The sequence below is a fragment of the Scomber japonicus genome, chromosome 4, assembly GCF_027409825.1.
Source record: "Scomber japonicus isolate fScoJap1 chromosome 4, fScoJap1.pri, whole genome shotgun sequence".
In the NCBI taxonomy this organism is placed as follows: Eukaryota; Metazoa; Chordata; class Actinopteri; order Scombriformes; family Scombridae; genus Scomber; species Scomber japonicus.
Genome location: NC_070581.1, coordinates 936,826 through 959,189, shown reverse-complemented (window position 1 = coordinate 959,189; position 22,364 = coordinate 936,826). Strand labels below are relative to the sequence as shown.

The 22,364-nt window shown below is 42.3% G+C and overlaps 1 protein-coding gene across 1 annotated transcript; it reads right to left on the bottom strand.

Annotated features, from left to right (window-relative positions):
- Nucleotides 1–1,708: 1,708 nt before the first annotated feature.
- LOC128356880 (voltage-gated potassium channel subunit beta-2-like) lies at nucleotides 1,709–21,732 on the bottom strand. Its single transcript, XM_053317056.1, has 15 exons — nucleotides 21,682–21,732; nucleotides 15,552–15,892; nucleotides 13,415–13,458; nucleotides 12,819–12,856; nucleotides 12,579–12,658; nucleotides 11,891–11,935; nucleotides 11,272–11,316; nucleotides 10,230–10,273; nucleotides 9,981–10,067; nucleotides 9,265–9,350; nucleotides 9,015–9,135; nucleotides 8,209–8,303; nucleotides 7,804–7,924; nucleotides 7,342–7,430; nucleotides 1,709–1,798 (listed from the first exon to the last, which is right to left on the bottom strand). The coding sequence occupies exons 1-15, from the start codon at nucleotides 21,730–21,732 to the stop codon at nucleotides 1,709–1,711; spliced, it is 1,377 nt and encodes a 458-aa protein (XP_053173031.1).
- Between the last annotated feature and the right edge of the window lie 632 nt (nucleotides 21,733–22,364).

Sequence of the window (22,364 nt, the reverse complement as noted above, 5' to 3'; positions counted from 1 at the left end):
GACAGCTCCGCCCCTCTCTTCACCCGAGTGTCCAAGACATGCGGACGCAAGTCCGACGACGCGACTACAAAGTCAATCATCGAACTGCGGCCTAGGGTGTCCTGGTGCCAAGTGCACATATGGACACCCTTATGCTTGAACATGGTGTTCGTTATGGACAATCTGTGACAAGCACAGAAGTCCAATAACAGAACACCGCTCGGGTTCAGATCGGGGGGGCCATTCCTCCCAATCACACCCTTCCAGGTCTTACTGTCGCTACCAACATGGGCGTTGAAGTCCCCCAGCAGAACGAGGGAATCCCCAGAGGGAGTGTTTTCCAGCACCCCCTCCAAGGAGTCCAAAAAGGCTGGATACTCTGAGCTGCTGTTTGGACCATAGGCACAAACAACAGTCAGGATCCGTCCCCCCACCCGAAGGCGGAGGGAGGCCACCCTCTCGTCTACCGGGGTAAACTCCAACATACAGGCACCAAGCCGGGGGGCAATAAGTATTGCCACCCCTGCCCGGCGCCTCTCACCAGTGGCAACTCTGGAAGACTGGTTCCAGAGCCCTTGCTGTGCGTCGAGGTGAGGCCGACTATATCTAGCCGGAACTTCTCAACCTCACGCACCAGCTCAGGCTCCTTCCCCACCAGGGAGGTGACGTTCCACGTCCCTAGAGCTAGCTTCTGCAGCCGAGGATCGGACCGCCGAGGATCGGACCGCCAAGGTCCCCGCCTTCGGCTGCCGCCCAGCTCACACTGCACCCGACCCCTTTGGCCCCTCTCACTGGTGGTGGGTCTGTGGGAGTGGGGTCCCATGTCCCTTCTTCGGGCTGTGCCCGCCCAGGCCCCATCAGTGAAGGCCCGGCCACCAGGCGCTCGCCTTCGAGCCCCACCCCCAGGCCTGGCTCCAGGGGGGGGCCCCAGTGACCCGCGTCCGGGCAAGGGACACGAAATTCCAATTATGTTGCTCGTCATTGGGGTTTTCTGAGCTACCTTTTATCTGGCCCCTCCCCCCGGACCTGTTTGCCATGGGAGACCCTACCAGGGGCATAAAGCCCCGACAACTGAGCTCCTGGGGTCATTGGGACACGCAAACCCCTCCACCATGGTAAGGTAGTAGCTCAGGGAGGGGATAATGTATACAGTTACATCCTTTGTTGTGTGTTTTGTATCTAAAGTTGAAACATATGATTAATGAGCATATAGAGAATATATTTCATTTTTGTTCATATATGCTTTATAAACCATTTATTAAGGAATGATAAAGTTAATTCTAAATGTATAATGGTCATCCAAATCATGTCTATAGATGCACCACACCATATTTATTAACCTTTTACAACATATTATAAACATCAGTTTCAATGTTACAATAACCATTCATATAATGTTTCTATTAAACACATTTTCAACATGTGTTTAATAGCATACAGTTGCTAACATGTTGTAGGTTACACAGTGAAGAACACCTGCAGTAGTTACATTAGTGCATCAGTGGCTCAGCTGATTAGAAAAGTGTTTCTGCTTGTCTTCAGGGTGATTTGTTCCAACTACTACAAAAGTATTTGCATATTGTAGAACTTTATTACCGAGTGACTAAAAGTGCAACAGTGATCTTGTAAATGGCTGCATGTTACGTAAGTGTGTGGTTGTGTCTCATTCATCAGAAGCCTTTTGAAGAGCAGATAGTTTGACAGTTCAGGGGATGTGACAGCGCTGGTTTTAGGATCTGGGGTCTTTTTTATTGTACGGCTTGTTCCCCAAGATGCTTTCAACCTCAGCCAAAATGGACAGTGATAACTTTGGAAGAACCTGTGGAAGAAGAGAGAAAGGATTACTGTATATTCTCAAATGTGTCTGTTCTGAAAGCTGTGATTTTAATTCTGATGGGAATTCTTTGTTCTTTAGGATGTGTGAAAATACACACAACTTTGCACCCATGTTTGAAGTATTAAGTATTTCAGTTTGACAAAAACTCATGAAACGTTACACATGCTTCACTGGTGGCATCACTCCCCAGAATACTTCCCTTCTGTTGTTCTAGTCAGCTGTTCTGGCAGCAGTCTGAATGCATCACTGCCAACATACTGTAAGTTCAAGGAGTATTTAATTCCCAAATAATAGTATTTTGCATTTCCTGCAGTTTGTTTCTAAATATGTAGCTGCCAAACCTTTATACTAAATATAAGAGCCTTTTTTCTATGATACAGGAACGTGAGTTTGCTGGCACACTGATGTGTGATCATATTTCAACAGCATCAGAATCATGGTAGATTAACACCAGAGTGACTGGTCCATTATTATACCTAAATATGACACACAAGAAACTTTCACGAGAATGAATTTGTTCATTAACTGTTAAACTGTGGCCAGACCTTTTGAAAAGCATATAGGTTATCAATAACAATAATAATTGTGTTGCCTTTATGGCTTAAGTTTGTATATGCTTTAATTTTGAAATGTATTTTATTTTGAAATGGGTTTTCTCTACGGAGGGAGTTGCATGTGTACAATTCGCTTCCTGTTAGTAGTGAAGAAGCTAGCTGAATCAACCCTCCTGTGTTTCTGTGTTCATCCAAACATGCTGTAAACGCCACAGAGGCAATGTCGTAAGTAGATAATTTCATGTTTGAATATAAATAATTGTTAAAAAGGAGGACAACAAAGTGAAAAGACAGTGAAAAGCTGGTGTTGTACATCGTGGTAAGATGGATGGGAAACAAAATGACAAGATTTCAGTGGCTGGCAGGAGTGCACGGTCATCTGCATCATCAAGTGGCTCATTAATACGTGCACGTGCCAAAGCAGAAGCAGCTAAAGCACGCCTTGCATTTGCTGAACAAGAAGCTAAAGCTAAGATAGAAAGAGCAGCTAAGGAGGCTGAACAAAAGAAAGAAATAGCTGATAGAGAAGCTGAGTATCAGAAGATAAAGGCTGATAAAGACGCTGCATATCAGTTTGAGAAAGTAAAAAGGGATGCTGAGCTTGAAGAACTTGCTATACGCCGAGAAGCGGCAGCAGCAGAGGCTGAAGCAGCTGTGTGGGAATCAGCGGATGCCCAGGCATATCCGTTGTTGCTAGATGAGGTAGGCCTCACCTCTCATTTTGACCCACAATCACATAAAAGCTGTCCTTTAACTGACTCCCCAGATCAAGAAGCCATCAAAGCTCACTCACCAAAAAGTCAGCCCCCAGCAAATGAGACACTGTTTAGCCCTCGCAATCCCTTTAATCCACAACATCAGACCCCTGCATTTGCAAATGAAACATCATATGCTAATGTCACCAGCCACCATGACTTTTTTGACTATGTGTATGCCCCGCCAGTAGTTAAAATGGAAAATCAGGCTACGCACAGAGCATCTGACCAACAGAGGGATTCAAAAGAGTGTCAGTCCAACCTGAACAAGTCAGCACAGCTCTTCTATCCCATGTCTACATGCCTACAGCTTCCTACAGTACACCCACAACTGAACACCTGGCGCAGTACCTGGCTCGGCGTGATCTGGTGAATTCAAGTTTATATCAGTTTGATGATAAGCCTGAACACTTTCGTGCTTGGCAGTCTTCATACATAAATGTCACACAAGGGCTAGGCCTCACACCTACTGAGGAGTTGGACTTGATGATAAAATGGCTCGGTAGAGAATCCAGCAATCATGTGAAACGTATACGGTCAGTGCACATAACAAACCCAGTCACAGCACTTAAGAAGGCCTGACTGGGGATTTCCACTGGGTCCGTCAGTGTATGTACCACGTACATACACTGCAGCTTCTCTCGCCAAGGCAGTGCATGTAGAGCTGTGCGTATTTGCTGATGCATCTACCAAAGCCATTGGTGCTGTAGCATACCTGAAAGCTGTGCAAGAAGATGGTGAGACCCATGTTGGATTCGTCATGGGAAAGGCCAAACTTGCACCCCAGTCGGAACCAACTATTCCAAGGTTGGAACTTTGCGCAGCAGTCCTAGCTGTGGAAATGGCAGACCTAATTCATGACGAATTGGATGTGAGGCTGGATTCCACAAAGTTCTTTACTGATAGCAAAGTGGTTCTGGGTTATATCTTCAATGAATCTAGACGCTTCTATGTCTATGTACATAATAGAGTACAGCGCATTCGCCAAACCACTAAGCCTGATCAATGGCACTACGTGCGCACAGAAGATAATCCTGCGGACTACGCATCGAGGTCTGTTCCTGCCTCACTCCTGGCGCAGACAACATGGTTCACAGGACCCGACTTTCTACTTAACCCTCCGAACGAACCAGAAGCAGTCCAGTCCTTTGACTTAGTGAAACCTGAGCTGGACCCAGATATCCGTCCACCAGTGAGGAGCTATGCAACACACCTTCAAGAGAAAGGTCTCAGTACAGAACGCTTTCAAAGGTTCTCCAGTTTCAACTCTCTTGTTCGAGCTATAGCACTGCTAATTCACATCGCAAGGGCTTACAACCTTTCCAATCACAGGGAAAAATGTAAAGGATGGCATAAGTGTGATCTATCTCGTACTCCAGAAGAACTATCTCAAGCTGAGAAAGTCATCATCTCAGCTGTTCAGAAGAGAGCATTCCCAAAGGACTTTGAAGCCTTGACATTGAACAAGCCAGTCCCTCTAAGCAGCAGTCTTCATTGTCTTAGTCCAACCTTGCAGAACAATCTCATCTGTCTCGGAGGTCGCTTGAAAAATGCTAGCCTGGAAATTGGAGAGAAGAATCCAATAATCCTCCCAAAAGATGATCATGTGTCTTTGTTGCTTGTCAGGCACCATCATGCTCAAGTTAAACATCAAGGCCGTCATCTGACAGAAGGAGCTGTCAGAGCGGCAGGATTATGGCTCCTAGGAGGAAAAAGGCTCATCAACTCTGTCTTGCACAAATGTGTAACATGCCATAAGCTTAGGGGAAAAATGCAGGAACAACGCATGGCGGATTTGCCACCCCAGCGTCTCCAGACCTGCCCTCCTTTCACGTATGTGGGGTTGGATGTCTTTGGACCCTGGCTCATCACCACTAGACGCACAAGGGGAGGACAGGCTGAAAGCAAGCGGTGGGCGATACTGTTCTGTTGCATGAGCTCTCGAGCCGTTCACATCGAGGTCATTGATTCAATGGACACCTCAAGCTGTATCAACGCTTTAAGGCGTTTCTTTGCCATAAGAGGACCTGCAAAACAACTCATGTCTGATTGCGGCACCAACTTCATGGGAGCATGCAAGGAGCTTGGAATAAGTAAAAACCAACCAGACCCAACCGTGCAGAGGTACCTAAACCAACAAGGATGTTCATGGGAGTTCAACCCCCCGCATGCTTCGCATATGGGCGGGTCTTGGGAACGTCTTATTGGCATGGCCAGAAGAATTCTGGACTCAGTGCTTCTTGAACAGCACAGTCGCTTAACCCATGACGTTTTATGCACGCTAATGGCAGAAGTGACCGCCATTATCAATGCAAGGCCTCTAATCCCAGTCTCAAATGACACTGAGGATCCATTCATTCTGTCACCGTCAATGCTTTTGACTCAAAAAGTGGGAGTCCCATCTCCACTTGGAGACTTCACAGACAAAGACCTCCTCACCAAGCAATGGACACAAGTACAAGCTCTTGCCAATAAATTTTGGAGCCGTTGGAGTCGACAGTATTTGCCAACTTTGCAGCACAGGAGGAAATGGAACAAATCACACCCAAACCTACAAGAAGGAGACCTCGTTCTTCTCAAAGACAGTCAAGCTGCCCGCAACAACTGGCCAATGGCTATGATCACAAAGACTTTCTCTGGAAGTGATGGAAAAGTGAGAAAGGTGGAATTGAAGACCACAGACCAAGGGCATTCAAAGACGTTCTTCCGACCAGTCTCAGAAGTTGTTTTACTTCTTGTTAAAAGTGATGTTCAGATACATGTTTAGTTCATGTGGTAATTAGTTAGTGACCTCACAGAGGCCAGGCGGGGAGTGTGTTGCCTTTATGGCTTAAGTTTGTATATGCTTTAATTTTGAAATGTATTTTATTTTGAAATGGGTTTTCTCTACGGAGGGAGTTGCATGTGTACAATTTGCTTCCTGTTAGTAGTGAAGAAGCTAGCTGAATCAACCCTCCTGTGTTTCTGTGTTCATCCAAACATGCTGTAAACGCCACAGAGGCAATGTCGTAAGTAGATAATTTCATGTTTGAATATAAATAATTGTTAAAAAAGGATATATTATTTACACGAAAAAGGATTTGATTGGTTGTTTTAAAATATTTAATTTATATGTATTTACAATGAGAAAATCACATGTTGAAAAGTAAAATGCAGATTTTTGTATTTTTATGTTACAGTTTTCACTCTGCCCTGTATAATGATACAAAAGAGGAACAGTAAACAGCAAAGAAAAGCTCACTATGCCTCAAGTCAATCATTTGCAGAGAAGAGTTTAGCTAGTTGGATAGCTGCTGCAGTTGCTACACTGTAGTGAGGACAACATAATAATAATAATAATGATAATAGGGTTAGGGTTAGGTTAGCTATTCCATCATTTTGGAGCATAATTAAAGAATGATGTGCTTCCTCTTTTCTTATGGGTGTAATTGTGTATATTTAAAAACCAGGTTGTGGATGACCTATACAGATATAGAAACTATAGAGACTTGCAGTGATAAGTCCCCAAGAAATCTCAGTATACCCAAATAAACGTAAATGGACTGTACTTATATAACACTTTTCTAGTCATTATGACCACTCAAAGTGCTTTTACACTACATGTCACATTCACCCATTCACACACATTCATACACTGATGACAGGAGCTACCACGCAGCGTGCCAACCTGCTCATCAGGAGGAAACTAACCATTCATACACCATTGGTACAGCAACAGGAGCAATTTGGGGTTAAGCGTCTTGACCAAGGACACATTGACATGTGGACTGGAGGAGCCGGGAATCGAACGACGACCATTCTACATCCTGAATCACAGCCGCAAAACATTTGTTTCTATGCCTTTTGATTTGACTTGAACATGAAGACAAACCAGAACTAAAAGGCAACCGATTTATTTAGTGTGTACTGAGTAAAGGTAACAAACCAGATATGATAATGACCCAAAACATTCCAAACAATACGGCAAGACAGTTTGATATTGTTAAATGTTGGTTGTGGTTACTGCAGGCATGTCCAAACTATTCCATAAAGGGCTGGATGCCTTCCCATTTTTGTTCCAAGCAAACGAGTGCAGTGTGTGTTCAACCAATCAACTGTCTGAGATCAGCTGATTAAATGAGTCAAGTCTGGTGTGCTTCTGCTTGGTTGGAATGAAAACCTGCAGCTACATGAACCTTTATGGAACAGTTTGAACACCTCCAAGTGTTTGTCTGACCTGTATCGCTCTGATATTTTCCATAAGCTGCTCAATTCTTGAAGCTCCCAGCAGGACAGAGTTCACACCTTCATTCTTCAGACACCAGGCTGTGGGAACAGAAAGAGAAGAGGCTGTAGATGTCTGGATGACAGATTCATAGCCTGGACATATTCTCCCGTCCGGGTTCTACTAATGTCAATGCTGATTTATTTTGTTTTCTCTCTCCTATCCTTTTCTCTATCTTTAGAGAATGATTGATTGATTGATTGATTGATTGATTGATTGATTGATCCTTCAGCAACCTTCGTGTTACATGGAGGTAAACAGTGAAGACATCTGGACCACAGAGCAGGTAAGGGAATTATAACAGACTGTATTTGTGCTGTGGACAACAATTTCACTAAAGCTGTTCTGACAGACTGTACAGTACACAGTCAGATCTGATGGATTGAAGGACAGAGAATTCAAGTTTTGTTGTACCGATAGCCAGTTGGGGCAGAGTACAGCCCAGCTGCTCAGCAACTGCCAGCAGCTCTTTCAGCTTCATCTGCTGACGGTGACCCTCCTCACTCAGGATCTGGTCCTTCATCCACTGATAACCCTGTTACACACAGCACAGTACACACCTCAGTGCTAAAAGACAACACAGGGATCCTGGTTTTGTACTTAACAATTAATACTACAAGAGATGATGATAGGCTAGAGAAGAAACATCTAATATTAATTAACATTGACTGCTGGAGACTCTGTACAGTAGTGATCTAGGTAGGAGACCAGTACAAAACAGATCACTCTATATATTGTAGAAAGGGAGGTTTCCATTCCTTTTTTTGATATTAAAGCAGGTCTAGGTGCTACATGAATATTAGTAAGTAAGAGTCTTACTTTAAGCGAGGCACGTGAACAGGGAGGGATCCCTCTGTCATACTTTCCTGAGATGATCCCACAGGCCAGTGGAGACCATGTCAGAGCTCCAACACCTGCACACAATAAACAGGAAGTGAGATGGACCAAATCACAGTTTCACAGTATGAGAGAGGCCAGGAGAGACAAAAACTACAATGTACAGTGAAAGGCAGCTCAACACTACTATTTCCCAACAAAGAGAAATGATATGATCATATGGCTGATTCAGTACCTAACAAACAAAATAGCTTTCTAATGAAAGGAGTGAGATCTTCATTATGGTTATTATTAACCCTCCTGTTGTCCTCGAGTCAAGGAAGGAAGGAGGGGAGGAAGAAGGGAAGGAAGGAAAGGAGGGAGGAAGGGAGGAAAGGAAGGAAGGAAGGAAGGAAGGTAGGTAGGAGGGAGGGAGAAAGGAAAAGAGGAAGGAAGGAAAGAAGGACAGAGCAAAGAAGGAAGGGAGGGGGCAGGAAAGAAAGAGAGAAGGAGGGAGGGAGGAAAGAAGGAAGGAAGGAAGGAGGGAAGGAAAGAAGGAGGGAGGGAGGGAGGAAGGAAGGACAGAAGGAAAGAAGAAACGGGGATGGAAGGAAGGACAGAAGGAAGGAAGAAAGGGGGATGGAGGAAGGAAAGAAGGAAGGGAGAAAAAAGAGAGGAAGGAAAGAAGGAAGGGAGGAAGGACAGATGGAAGGAAGGAAGGGAGGAAAGAAGGAACAGTCAAAACAGACAGGGTTAATTTGACCCGGGAGGAAGAACAGGAAGGTTATGACAGATTGTGTGATGTGTACCTATCTTGTGGTAGAGTTGAGGGAGTTGCACTTCCACCTTCTCCCTCTGGAACATGTGGTACTCTGCCTGTTCACAGATGGGTGGGATCTGGTTGAACTGTCGTGCCACCGAGTACGCTTCCTGTCACAAGCACAGGGAGCATTTCAGTGTTCAGTTCACCACGGAAATATTCACACACGAAACATTTTGGAACCATACAAAAACTGTCCCATACTGGGTTGAGTCTCTTTAATCTTTACAAGAACTCACCATGATCTCCATGGAGCTCCACCGTGATGTCCCCCAGTACATAGCCATCCCCTGATTGATCACATGAGTCATTGCCCTCACCGTCTCTAGCAAAACAGTCACAATCAGTTCAGTTACAAGAGTTCAACAGTGGCGGGCAACATATCCATCATTTCCATTTTGGATGGCGTTATTTAAAGGTGCAGTGTGTAGAATTTATAGGCATCTAATAGTCTGTAATAGAACGAACTTGGCATAAATGGAATATAACATCCATAAGTATATTTTAATTAGTGTACAATTAAAATAAGAGTTGTTTTGTTTTATTTACAAAATTCACAAAATTCTACACACTGGTCCTTTAAAACAAGTATACATCACTGGACACAATTTTCACACACACACAAATCATGTATAATTATGTATTCTTTCTAATCCAATCCCACCTTTTGTCATGTGGATGTTTGTTTTATAGAGCCCTGAAGGTTTCACTGAGATTACTGTAACCATCCTCTGACAGAGCAGTGTAACCTCTACTTACACTCCTGTACTTTTTTAGATTCCATAAAATTTCATGTTAATATATCTCATAAAATATTACAATGTAAACTGGATAAACAGCATTCACAAAACAGATTTGACCAGGCTGAACTCAAGTTAGTAAGACAGAGTATAATTGGCCTCTCACAGAAAGTAAAGGAACTAACCCTCCTCTGTTGGAGGATAAGCACACCCACCTTCTATAGGTGTGTTAGGATCGGGTCGATTAGCAAAAACCACGTCCACATACTCCAGCTGAAGTCTGTCTAGTGATGCTCTTAGACCTGTTTCATAAATGACATAATGATTGTATTATCATATACTATCATATCACATACTATGTTAAGTGAACAACTTGATTGTGCTTGTTCTCAAACCATAAAAAGTACTTTGGTTATAACAAAGTTCTATCCTTACTTATACATAGTGGTGGCTAACCATCTTACCTTCAATGATGTGTTTTCTAGACAATCCTCTTTCCATTTCTGCCCTGAAAAAACAAACATCTTTTCATTTTAGAACTTAAGATTTTAAATAGAGTGGTCATTTATAGTGGTCATTGTTATATTGAACACATGTATGCACAAAACCTAGAACCAAATAAAACAGTAAGTGAATGTCATCACATCTGGGGCTGTACTCACTAACACTCTCAGAGAGCTCCTAAACATTGCTAGTAAGCAGTCCTGGTTTAGAAGAGCGACTCTGAGTGAGGAAGGCCCAGAAACTGAGGAGGTGTGATTGAGTCTGTAGCTGGATACAACTCATACAGCTCATTCTTTTAAAATGTGTGATTGGTTCATCAAAAAAGAAGAAGAAAAAAGAAATAATAAAAAATGCACTCCTAATGATACTGGATACAGAATGGACAGCGTAATTAATGGTCCTAATCATAGAATTTAGCCTCTACTATTTTAAAAAACTATTTTATGTAATGAACATTAAGATATTTCCTTATGGGTAAAAGTCTTGTATCCCAAGTTTTTACTTGCGTAGAGAAAATGTTGTATTTTAATGCTGGTCCAGATAGTGAAACTCATTTTCATGAACAGGTATTTCATAGCCCATATTAAATTATCTTTTATGTTTTATCACAAAACATTTGTCAAACTATACCTATAAATATAAAGTAGAATAGAATAGAATAGAATATTTTGGACTATCCTGTCTGCAGCTGTGCATGCTTGTTTCATGGCATGAAAGTACATCTCACATATGTGATATCAGGCATTCCTCAGCAGGTTCACAAAAAACTTGTAGTGAGTGGAAGGGGCAATGCATTTATCATTAGATGTTTTTTAATGATTCCACTTGTTCAACTTGAACTTTGTAGTTCTGATAACAGTCTATGAGGTAGTTCTGTTTCCCATTTGACTGTGTACATCTTTCTTATAGTATCTTATGGCTTGTAGGGAAGCTATTCCATTCATTGCAATCATAGAAAGAGAGAAAGAAGGAGAGAGAAAGAAAAAGAGAATATATACATACTTTCCTCCCCAGAAGATTTTGGTGGTGATGACTAAACTGGAACGCCTGCATGTGACAACACATGAAAAAAATAGAAATGTTTCCCTCACAGAAATATGATACCTGGAAACTGTGTATATGAATGGCAATATTCGAGCACATGACCTAATTCAACAGAGATCAACATATTTAATATTATCTTATTGTTTTTCTGTTGGTAGTCAAAGATCTGTGGTCTCTAGAAACATGACACATAATGGGAATGTAGCATTTTCACTTGTCATATTGATTCCAACAACACAAGCAATACATAAAATAACTACATGAATAAATAATGACAGTTTAATGACACAGCTGTGGACAGAGCAGCACACATTACAGCCTAACTTCATTTAAAGACTGTTTATACAACTATTGGAACTCATTTGTTAAAATGTCCTGTAATCTGTAAATCTCTGAATACCTTATGGCAAATATAATAATGAATAATAATAATGAAATTTAATTATTTTTATTATTTTTATTTATTTAAATAAAGTAATGGATATTATTTGTAAATTAAGCTTCTTATATGATATTACTAGTTTTAAGACTAGTATGGAAAGTATGCACAAAAAAGCATACGATGTAAACGCTGTACCTCCATCCTTTCTTCTTTATGATATTTCCCAAAACAACTTCTGCCCTGCGAGACAACACAGAGACATTTGTGATGTTTCTTTAATAAATAAAAACAAACTTTTTAAGCAATTTAACAAATGACACAGAGTTACACTTTGAGGCACAAGATGAGTTAACCTTTACTAACTCCCATGTTTAAATGAATATATCTCAATATATCTCTGCATTTTTTCCTCTGATTTACACTCATAACTATAGTCATTGTGTATTGGACTCTGCACAAACAAATAGCATGTGAATGGGTGCATGGAAACACTGTGGGGCACTAGGAGGTGCTGTATTACCAGTGTATGAATGTGTGTCTGAATGAATGAATGTTGGAATCATTTGTAAAGTGCTTTGAGTGGTTGATAAGAATAGAAAACTGCTATAAATGCATTCTATTTACCAAATGCTATCCATTTATGAATGGACACTTGGTTACTGCTGTAACTCTGGTTCTTTGGGAGCTCTGTTTACCTAATGTCAAAAAGTTTCCAAAATGTCAGTCATTAATATTTGGGGAACTTTTTGACATTCAAGGAACCTGCCCTAGATAAGTTACCAAATTTAAAAAATGAATCATTTGGATACCAGGATGGCGTTGCCCAGTGCCTGCCCCAGAGATGCATTAATGTGGATAAACATACATGAGGAGCCATACTTACTTTCCAGCGTGATACACTTCAGCTGTGTCGAACAGATTGATGCCATTCTCATATGCCAAAGTCACCAGCTCCTCTGCAACCTTCAACACAACATTTTCAGATAAAGAATAGAAACTAACGTAGAAACTAATATATTTTCTTTCCCTCTGATTTGAATCCAATTTTCTTATTGTTATTCTTTGTTTAACTTGAGCTGTGATGTCATGAGACTGTACAGATGTTTAGGCAACACTGTCCTACCTCATCTGTTATCTGGCCTCCAAAGGTAACCCATGTGCCTGTACAGACAGATAAAACCAAATGGTTACACTGTGTGTGTGTGTGTGTGTGTGTGTGTGTGTGTGTGTGTGTGTGTGTGTGTGTGTGTGTGTGTGTGTGTGGTGTGTTTTTATCTTTATTTGTGTGGCAAAATCTTCTCATACTTCATTTTGTGTACTTCAGGATAATCTCCTATGTTTCTGATTTGTTATGTCATATGTGGAACAAATGCAGTAAAAAAATAAAAACATACATTGTTTATTGATTTGTAGCTGGAGGTTTGGTCTTTGTTGAGTTTGATCAGAACGGAAATGAGGGTGTTGTTTATTTGCAGTGATCTTTTTTCTTGATAATTTCAATATGTTAACCATTTTGATAGAGAGGAGAAATATATGAGTTGCTTAAACTGCTCTAAACCAGGTGATTTATTGTGAAGATACCTCTTACAATCTCAAGTGTTTATAACTTGCCAGAATAGCTGGACATAATACAATCAGCAGAACTTGCTCCTATAAATCTGCTGCACCAGAATAAAAAATGTTGACATGCATGCATACACACATAAAAGCCTCACTCACCTAAACCAAGACAGGAGACCCTCAGTCCAGATTTACCCAGATTTCTGTTGATGAGAAAATCATAATCCAGTGAGAACAGCTAATTATAAACTATATATCATATTATTAGTATATTATAATATCCTCATTAAAGTGCACTGAGAGAGCAATCATGTTTGACTTAAATGCATCTACCTCCTGAGTCTATACTGTATAAATCAAGACTTTTTCACAGCAAACATTTTGACTTAGTTGGAAAAATTACTTCAACTTTCAGCTTTTACTATCCTGAAGGAAACTTGGTTTGCAGGCAGGTATAACATGCAGGCGTCAAGATCATTAAAGTCTGTGTAAAGTAAGAATAAATACATGTTCTGAGTTTGACATACCACAGAAAGGTGTGTTGTTAACCACCCTGCCAAATTTGAATGATTAAAAAAATCGCCAAATAATATGAAATTAGGCTTCAAAGTTTTGTAAAAATCAGTCTCTTTCTCTGCTCCCAAATGCTGTGGGCGTGTCCACCGAGTTCACTAAAACTCCACCCCCTACCAAGTGTCACCTGTCAATCAAAGTCACCACCTCTACCAGAAACATGGACGCTACGTCTGAGAGCTTTCGGCTGCTAACTCAGCTGCTAGCTCGGTGGCTAATTTGGCAGCTAGCTCGGCGGCTAACTCAGCTAACTGTATTTAACTGTATTTTGCTGAATGTATTTATACCTCTACAGCAGCAGACTCTTTCAGACCCACCCACTAAATCCTGAACACAGAAATGTTGAAACAGTTTGTGAAGCCTAGCTCCACAATTCAAATCTAAGTGGTTGAAATGCTTTTTACACCTTTTTTAGAAATACATTTATGACCTATTTAATGTGTTTAGAAGAAAATGTCTGAATTCACTTTACACTGTCTTTAACCTTTACATGCTCTCTGGGCCATATTTGCCCAAATGTCATTTTCTTTTACTTTAATTTGATGGCTTTTCCTAAAGTGGCCCAAAATGCACAAGAATGAAAATATTTTAGAATTATATACTTTTGTATAGGTGCTACACATTTTGAAGATCTTGTGTGGTGAGCAATAAATATACAGTAATTCCTAAAGAAGACAGTTTGGGCTATTTATTTCACTAGACACATGAAATACGCTGTTTAAGGCAGATGACTGTGTTACTATGCTACCCTGAGGCACTTTCAGTTTAGGCTTGCCATTCTACTTTCAAAAGTGGAGCATCTTAAAATCCCCAATGATTCAGGAACTGGTGAGGCAGATCATTTGTTATTTTTAAAATACTGCAGTGTTACATAATGGTAGTTGAAAGCAGCAGGTAATCAGCTGGTACAAGTTATAACACTGTGTTTTGTGCTGGTGTCCCACTGCACTATAACAACAACAAATCCCATTTCTACCATCACCCATTTGAGCATATCTGAAAATATGTCACCTATTGTTCTTAAAGATGTTCCTTTTTGTTTTGATTATTATAGAGATATTCTAAGGCAGGGGTGTCAAACTCATTTTAGTTCAAGGGCCACATACAGCCAAATTTGATTTCATATAGGCCAATAAAAAGATGGAAAGATGAAAAGAAGGAAGGAAGGAAGGAAAAGGGAATATGAAGGAAAGGAAATGGGACAGGAAGAAAGGAAAAGAAGACAAGGAAGGATGGCCCATGGGCCGCATGTTTGACTTCCCTGTTCTAAGTTCTAAATCCTGCTGTTTGTTGAGAAGTTTGTGCTTGAGTACTCTGCTACTGGGAATGTTTGATGTTCTTAAGCAATTGTTAATGGCTGGCTGAAGACTTATACTAGCCACTTTCTCTACCATATTTTCCCACCATATACCAAAATGCTGCAGCCAGGCTTTTAACAGCTACTAAGAAAAGCGACCACATTACCCAGCTGTGGAACTCCCTGCCTGGAGATCTCTGGCAGGCAAACTCAGTGCCATCTTTTAAATATCTACTTAAGACTCACTTTTATCGTATGGCTTTTTCTTAACTGCTGATATTTGTTGTTTTATTTAATTTATTGTATATTGTCGATATCTTTGTTTTGGATCTTTTACTTGCATTCATCTGTTTTTATGATTTTTTGTAAAGCACTATTATTATTATCATTATTGTTATATTTGCACCATATCTGGAATCACCTTACCTGTAAATCATACCAGTGGCATAAGACATGGTCTCCTTGAGTGAAACGTGGTTCATTCTAAGGAAATCCTCCAGGTTTTTGTGCTGAGCAGCTGCACGCACCTCTCTGAGGCGCTGGAACTCTGCTAACTGGCTGCTGCGCTGCTGCCTCTCTTCCTGCTCCAGTGCTTGCTCAGACAGGAAGCAGCTCAGGCCACTGCGGACACTCTCGTTCATGGAGGACAGGGACATTATCTTGCCTCCAGATCCGCTACATCCACTGCTGACGCTACTGCTTCGACATATGCTGGCGGTGTCTCGAGTCCCGGGTGGCACCCCTCCACCGCCCCCAGGTTTGGGCATCTAGGAGGTGATGATGAAACAAAATGTGGTGTCAAACCAAGCAGGAATGTAATAAAGCCATGTCTACAAGTAACCCCATACATACTGTCAAAAGACCAGGTAGTGTCAATCATCAGGATATGACTCAACTCTCCATACTGCTCTGTGTATCATGGCTTGTAATGTAATCACAGCTGTTTTTCATGGTGTCTACTATTTCCATTATAAATTACAAACACTGAATCATTTATTGGTGAGGGATGTGTAGGACTGATGAAAACATAAACATGCACACATGCTCATGACAACGCTTTTTGAAACTGTGCAGTATCCTTACTCACATACTCGGTGCCTCGGTAGACATCTGTGGAATTGTGTCATGCAGGAAGATAATTAACTGTGGAGAGACAGCGCTGTTAATTGAAGGAACAACTGGAAGACAAGATGACCGTTTGAAAACTGACAGCTTATTTTTGGCTGATTGCCATCAGGTGTTTGACTTGTTCACAGTATAGCATGGAACATCTGGCCATATTCGTGCAGATGACCACACGGTCGGTGCAATGACAATTTAAAAGGGGGGCAATATGTGTTGAGTACAAATGAAACCTGCAATATTTTTAAAAGTATTACACAGAGGTAACGGCAAGCTCAATTCAATTTAAGTCCAATCACAATCTGAACGAAATACAAGAGGCCTCCACAGGTCATTGCATGATAATACACAACCTACACAGTTAACCCAGTCCACATCCCTAAAATACAGCAGGTACAAATGTAGGCATTAATACTTCTCCATATCCCATCAAGATACTGAAAAAACAACTGGTAGGGCTGGGTATCAGTACTTGATACCTTTTAAGGTAAATAAATCTTGCTCACAGCCAATCGAGCATTCAATTCAATGCATGTACTCAATTGGTATCACTTTAAGGGTACTTGGATTGGTACTGGTATCATCATTTAATACACACAGCCCTACATATTGGTATTAAATCGCCAAACTTACCTTTTAGAAGAGCTGAATTTGATGATTCTAGGAACTAAATCTCCTCATAATTGTCTCCCTTAACTCTTTAATAACTTTGGGCTTAGATACTAGCTGCACCAGTTGGTCCTATTCGGGTGTGAAGCGTGGCATGTCTTTGGTCCTTGAAAACATTCTTCAGTGTTGAAAAGGAATTTTCACATGTGGCAAGAGAGGCACTGAATGTTAAAATGTGTTTCAGTGCTGTCATCAAACTTGGCTTGGCCTCTGTGTTGTGCTGTGTTGACAGCATTTTTTGAAGTGTCCACTTTTCTTCTGTTGCCTGGTCCATCTTGCCAACTGAGGCACAAGAAACTGGGTGGCAGCCGAAAACGGGGACCTTGGCGGTCCGATCCTCGGCTGCAGAACTAGAACTCTAGGGACGTGGAATGTCACCTCTCTGGTGGGGAAGGAGCCTGAACTGGTGCGCGAGGTTGAGAAGTTCCGGCTAGATATAGTCGACCTCACCTCAACGCACAGCAAGGGCTCTGGAACCAGTCTCCTCGAGAGGGGTTGGACTCTCTTCCACTCTGGAGTTGCGACTGGTGAGAGGCGCTGGGCAGGGGTGGCAATACTTATTGCCCCCCAGCTTGGTGCCTGTATGTTGGAGTTTACCCTGGTAGACAAGAGGGTAGCCTCCCTCCGCCCTCACGTTGGCAGCGACAGTGAGACCTGGAGGGGTGTGATTGGGAGGAACGGCCCACCTGATCTGAACCCGAGCAGTGTTCTGTTATTGGACTTCTGTGCTTGCCACAGATTGTCCATAACGAACACCATGTTCAAGCATAAGGGTGTCCATATGTGCACTTGGCACCAGGACACCCTAGGCCGCAGTTCGATGATTGACTGTAGTCATGTCGTCGGACTTGCAGCCGCATGTCTTGGACACTCGGGTGAAGAGAGGGGCGGAGCTGTCAACTGATCACCACCTGGTGGTGAGTTGGCTACAATGGTGGGGGAGGATGCCGGTCAGACCTGGCAGACCCAAACGTATTGTGTCTGCTGGGAATGTCTGGCAGAGTCTCCTGTCAGAGAGAGTTTCAACTCCCACCTCCGGGAGAGCTTCGACCATGTACCGGGGGAGGCGGGGAACATTGAGTCCGAGTGGGCCATGTTCCGTGCCTCCATTGTTAAGGCGGCCGACCAGAGCTGTGGTTGCAAGGTGGTCGGTGCCTGCCGTGGCAGCAATCCCCGAACCCGCTGGTGGACATCGGTGATGAGGGATGCCGTCAAGCTGAAGGAGTCCTATAGGGCCTTTTTGGCCTGTGGGACTCCGGAGGCAGCAGGCAGGTACCGGCAGGCCAAGCGGAGTGCAACTGTGGCGGTCGCTGAGGCAAAAACCTGGGCATGGGAGGAGTTCGGCGAGGCCATGGAAAAAGACTTCCGGATGGCTTCGAAGAGATTCTGGACCACCATCTGGCGTCTCAGGAGCGGGAAGCAGTGCGCAACACTGTGTATGGTGGGGATGGTGCGCTGCTGACCTCGACTCGGGACATTGTGGATCGGTGGAAGGAATACTTCGATTACCTCCTCAATCCCACCAACACGTCTTCCGGTAAGGAAGCAGGGCCTGGGGGCTCGGATGTGGGCTCTCCTATTTCTGGGGCTGAGGTCGCCGAAGTGGTCAAAAAGCTCCTCGGTGGAGGATGTTGTGGGGCTGTCATGGTTGACACGACTGCAGCATCGCGTGGACATCGGGGGCAGTGCCTCTGGATTGGCAGACAGGGGTGGTGGTCCCTCTTTTTAAGAAGGGGGACCTGAGGGTGTGTTCCAACTATGGGGGGATCACACTCCTCAGCCTCCCTGGTAAGGTCAATTCGGGGGTGCTGGAGAGGAGGGTCCGTCGGATAGTCGAACCTCGGATTCAGGAGGAGCAGTGTGGTTTTCATCCAGGCCGTGGAACTGTGGACCAGCTCTACACCCTCTGCAGGATCCTTGAGGGTGTATGGGAGTTTGCCCAACCAGTCCACATGTGTTTTGTGGACTTGGAGAAGGCATTCGACCATGTCCCTCGGGGGACATGGTGATGAGATCCTGCCCCAAGTGGAGGAGTTCAAGTACCTCGGGGTCTTCTTCACGAGTGAGGGAAGGATGGAGCGTGAGATCGACAGGCGGATCGGTGCGGCGTCTGCAGTAATGCGGACTCTGCACAGATCCGTCATGGTGAAGAGAGAGCTGAGCCGAAAGGCAAAGCTCTCGATTTACCAGTCGATCTTCGTTCCTACCCTCACCTATGGTCTTGAGCTTTGGGTAGTGACCGAAAGAACAAGATCGCGGGTACAAGCGGCCGAAATGAGTTTCCTCCGGAAATCTAATTAGGATGCCTCCCGGACGCCTCCCTGGTGAGGTGTTCAGGGCACTTCCCACCGGTAGGAGACCCCGGGGAAGACCCAGGACACGCTGGAGAGACTATCTCTCTCGGCTGGCCTGGGAACGCCTCGGGATCCCCCGGGAAGAGCTGGACGAAGTGGCTGGGGAGAGGGAAGTCTGGGCTTCCCTGCTTAGGCTGCTGCCCCCACGAGCCAACCCCGGATAAGCGGAAGAGGACGGTAACGGTATATACGAGAAATTCATCTTATTTGTTTGCATATCAATCAATATATGAAACAACTGTGAAGTAACATTTCTTAACTGATGAAGTGTGAACTGATCACATCACAAGTCAGAGTGACTTGATCATTTGTTAATAGTGAACATTCATGATACATCCTGCATTAATTCATGCATTAAATCATCATGATTCATGCATTAGTTACTTGATTTGTACCCTTATTGTGAAAGGTTACCAAAAAACATCAGGCGCAGTGCGTCAGCGTTTACCTTCACAGTGAGCATCACAACAAGACATGACTCGAAGGAGTGCGATGCCATTTTCCTTGAGGCATGTTTTGAATTCACATGCAATAGTACGCTTGTCATTCACAATGTACTCTGGAATCCTATGATATTTGAGAATTTCACAACATATCTTGAGAGTGAATGTCTGTCATTTCATTCTTTTTTATCTAGCTTCATTTGATTTTCATATGAAATCTTTTTAATTCTATATGTTGTGAGCATCTTTTTCTCATGTGTTTGTTGAGTGTATGGAGAGCAGCAAAGTAAACATTTTATTGCATTGTCTGAACCTCTGTCTTTTTAATATGTATATGACAATAAACTTCTTGAATCTAGAATCTTGAATGATTCTCTGACCAGCTATAATCTCAATCAGATCAATATTAGGGCTGGGAGATATGGACAAATTCAAGTATCACAATATATTTGACCAAATACCTCGATATCGATATTGCAACGATAATGTAGAGATGATTCTCGATGCTTTCACAAAATATTTACACAATTAAATATTTGATAAATAATCATAGGTAATGTGGATATAATGACAAAGTGGGTAAAAAGTAAATAATAGAACAGCTAGAACAGTCTGTTAAGTTCAGAAAATTACATATTTTTACAGTAATGCAACATTTAAAAGCAGGAAAAGACAACACTGATGACATATCACGATATGCTAAATCTAAGACGATATCTAGGTCTCATATCACAATATCGATATAATATCTTTATATTGCCCAGCCCTAATCAATATGTTCAATGAATTAATTTCTTCACACAGGCTGCTTTCATACACCTGTTGAGCCCTGTAGATTCACAGTCACCGTTTGCTGTGTGGGTTTATTTCATAGAGTTAACACTGTACCACTGTAACACTGTACTGCAGTTCAAAATAATGTCATTAACCAGTGAAGCAGAGCTGTGCAGTTGACAAGGCAAGATATGACTAAACTAATTACCATATCTTTAATTACTCTATACTTCTCTCTAATTACCTTCTCTGCTTCTTAGTTAAATTCTGCACCACCATACTTTAGTTGACAGTCTTTGCTTTACCTTCACTATTACCTGATATCTGTGTATCATGTTTTAACAGCAATGTGCAGTACTACCTTCCAGTGGTGGTGAACTCACTTTTGATAGTTTGATAAGCTTCATCACACTAACTCATCTGTCTTTATGATTATGTGTCTTTATGTTATACATTTGTATAGGTGCTACAAATTGTGTCTATTGAGGCTATCTATTGACATGTGTTTTAGTGAAATGAATAGTTAATAGTTTTAATAAGACTGATGGCTCTAATGGTTCTACAATAAACCCCACACTTCCATAAAGTTCTTGTCATTTTCACTTTACACTTTAATCCTTATTGCTACGTTATATTTTCGTGTAGAATATGAACAGGATTAAAAACAGTAGGACTGCAGTTTTGTTGTCCACTTTCCAATCTTGACTGGTGGTTTGAACTTTGGTTTGTTTTACTGCCTCAGGAAGCTTGTGATCTCTGTCCTGTCTGCAACTATTATTATTTCCAATACTGCAAAGATATTCAAACACCCACATATAATAAATCTAACTAAATAACTTGAAGTTTCTATCAAATGTAACCTTTATCTTGTCCTCAATCTGCTGTCTACACAGTGCTATGCCATGAAATCCCAGTCATTCAATAATTTAAAAACCTCTTTCCACATCCTGATGACGATGGCGGAACATTTCCTCTCTTTACTTTCACTGACGCTGAACAAGAGAACAGCAGTGTCTCAAGTAAAAGAAGAACAAAAGAAAGATATTGGAGAAACAGATCTATCTTGGGCTACAACAATCTTCCTATTTTCACTAAGAGATATTTGTCCCATCCTACTCCAAACATGGGCTGCACATCCACGCGACATCTATCCCATTACCCATCAATCTATCCTAAAAATGTAGTGCTACTCACCCGAGCGGTTGGAGTTCGGCCGATGTACGGGTTCTGGACCACACTGCTCATGATGGAGGTTGGTGATGGACAGATACAGCACTGTGTAGCAGAACTGCTCCTGGATTGCTTTAAATGTGGTGGATGGATGGAGTGAATATGGCTTCCACTCCCTCCTGCTTGGTCACACGGCACACAGAGAGCCCTATCAGCAACGTGGTCTGCACTGCAGAGGCCAAAACATCATCTCACAAGTAAATTATTTATCTTGCACTACAACTGGCATCAGCACTAAAAGCTTGTGATTGTCCACAACAGCAGTGAGCATGCTAAAAGCCTGTCATCTCCCCTCAAACTCTCTGTATCCATCTATTAGATAATAGACTTGGCCTGCAGCACCACATAAACACAGGTACGGATTTGTGCATGACTGTTAGGGATTTGTTCCAACCAATAACAAAGTGTTGCTAACTTGCCCTTCCCAAAATAATTAAAAACTTATAAGATCTTTCTTCATTATAACTCCTCACTGGGTTAACTGTAGTGTGAGAGCAAGATGTGGAGGATATCCGACTGATGATCTGTCAACTAACATCAGTCAGTTCATACATCATTTAAATACATCTAATTTCTCCCAGTCAGAATACATAATAAAATGTGGTGTGAGATGTGGGGAAAAGTATATCCTGGATTTAGTGTATAAT

Coding starts and splice junctions, on each gene's coding strand:
- LOC128356880 (XM_053317056.1), bottom strand. CDS start 21,732: ATGAGCAGTGTGGTCCAGAACCCGTACATCGGCCGAACTCCAACCGCT. Junction 12,857..13,414: donor GGTCTCCTGTCTTGGTTTAG/GTGAGTGAGGCT, acceptor CTGTCTGTACAG/GCACATGGGTTACCTTTGGA. Junction 11,936..12,578: donor GAAGTGTATCACGCTGGAAA/GTAAGTATGGCT, acceptor GTTGTCTCGCAG/GGCAGAAGTTGTTTTGGGAA.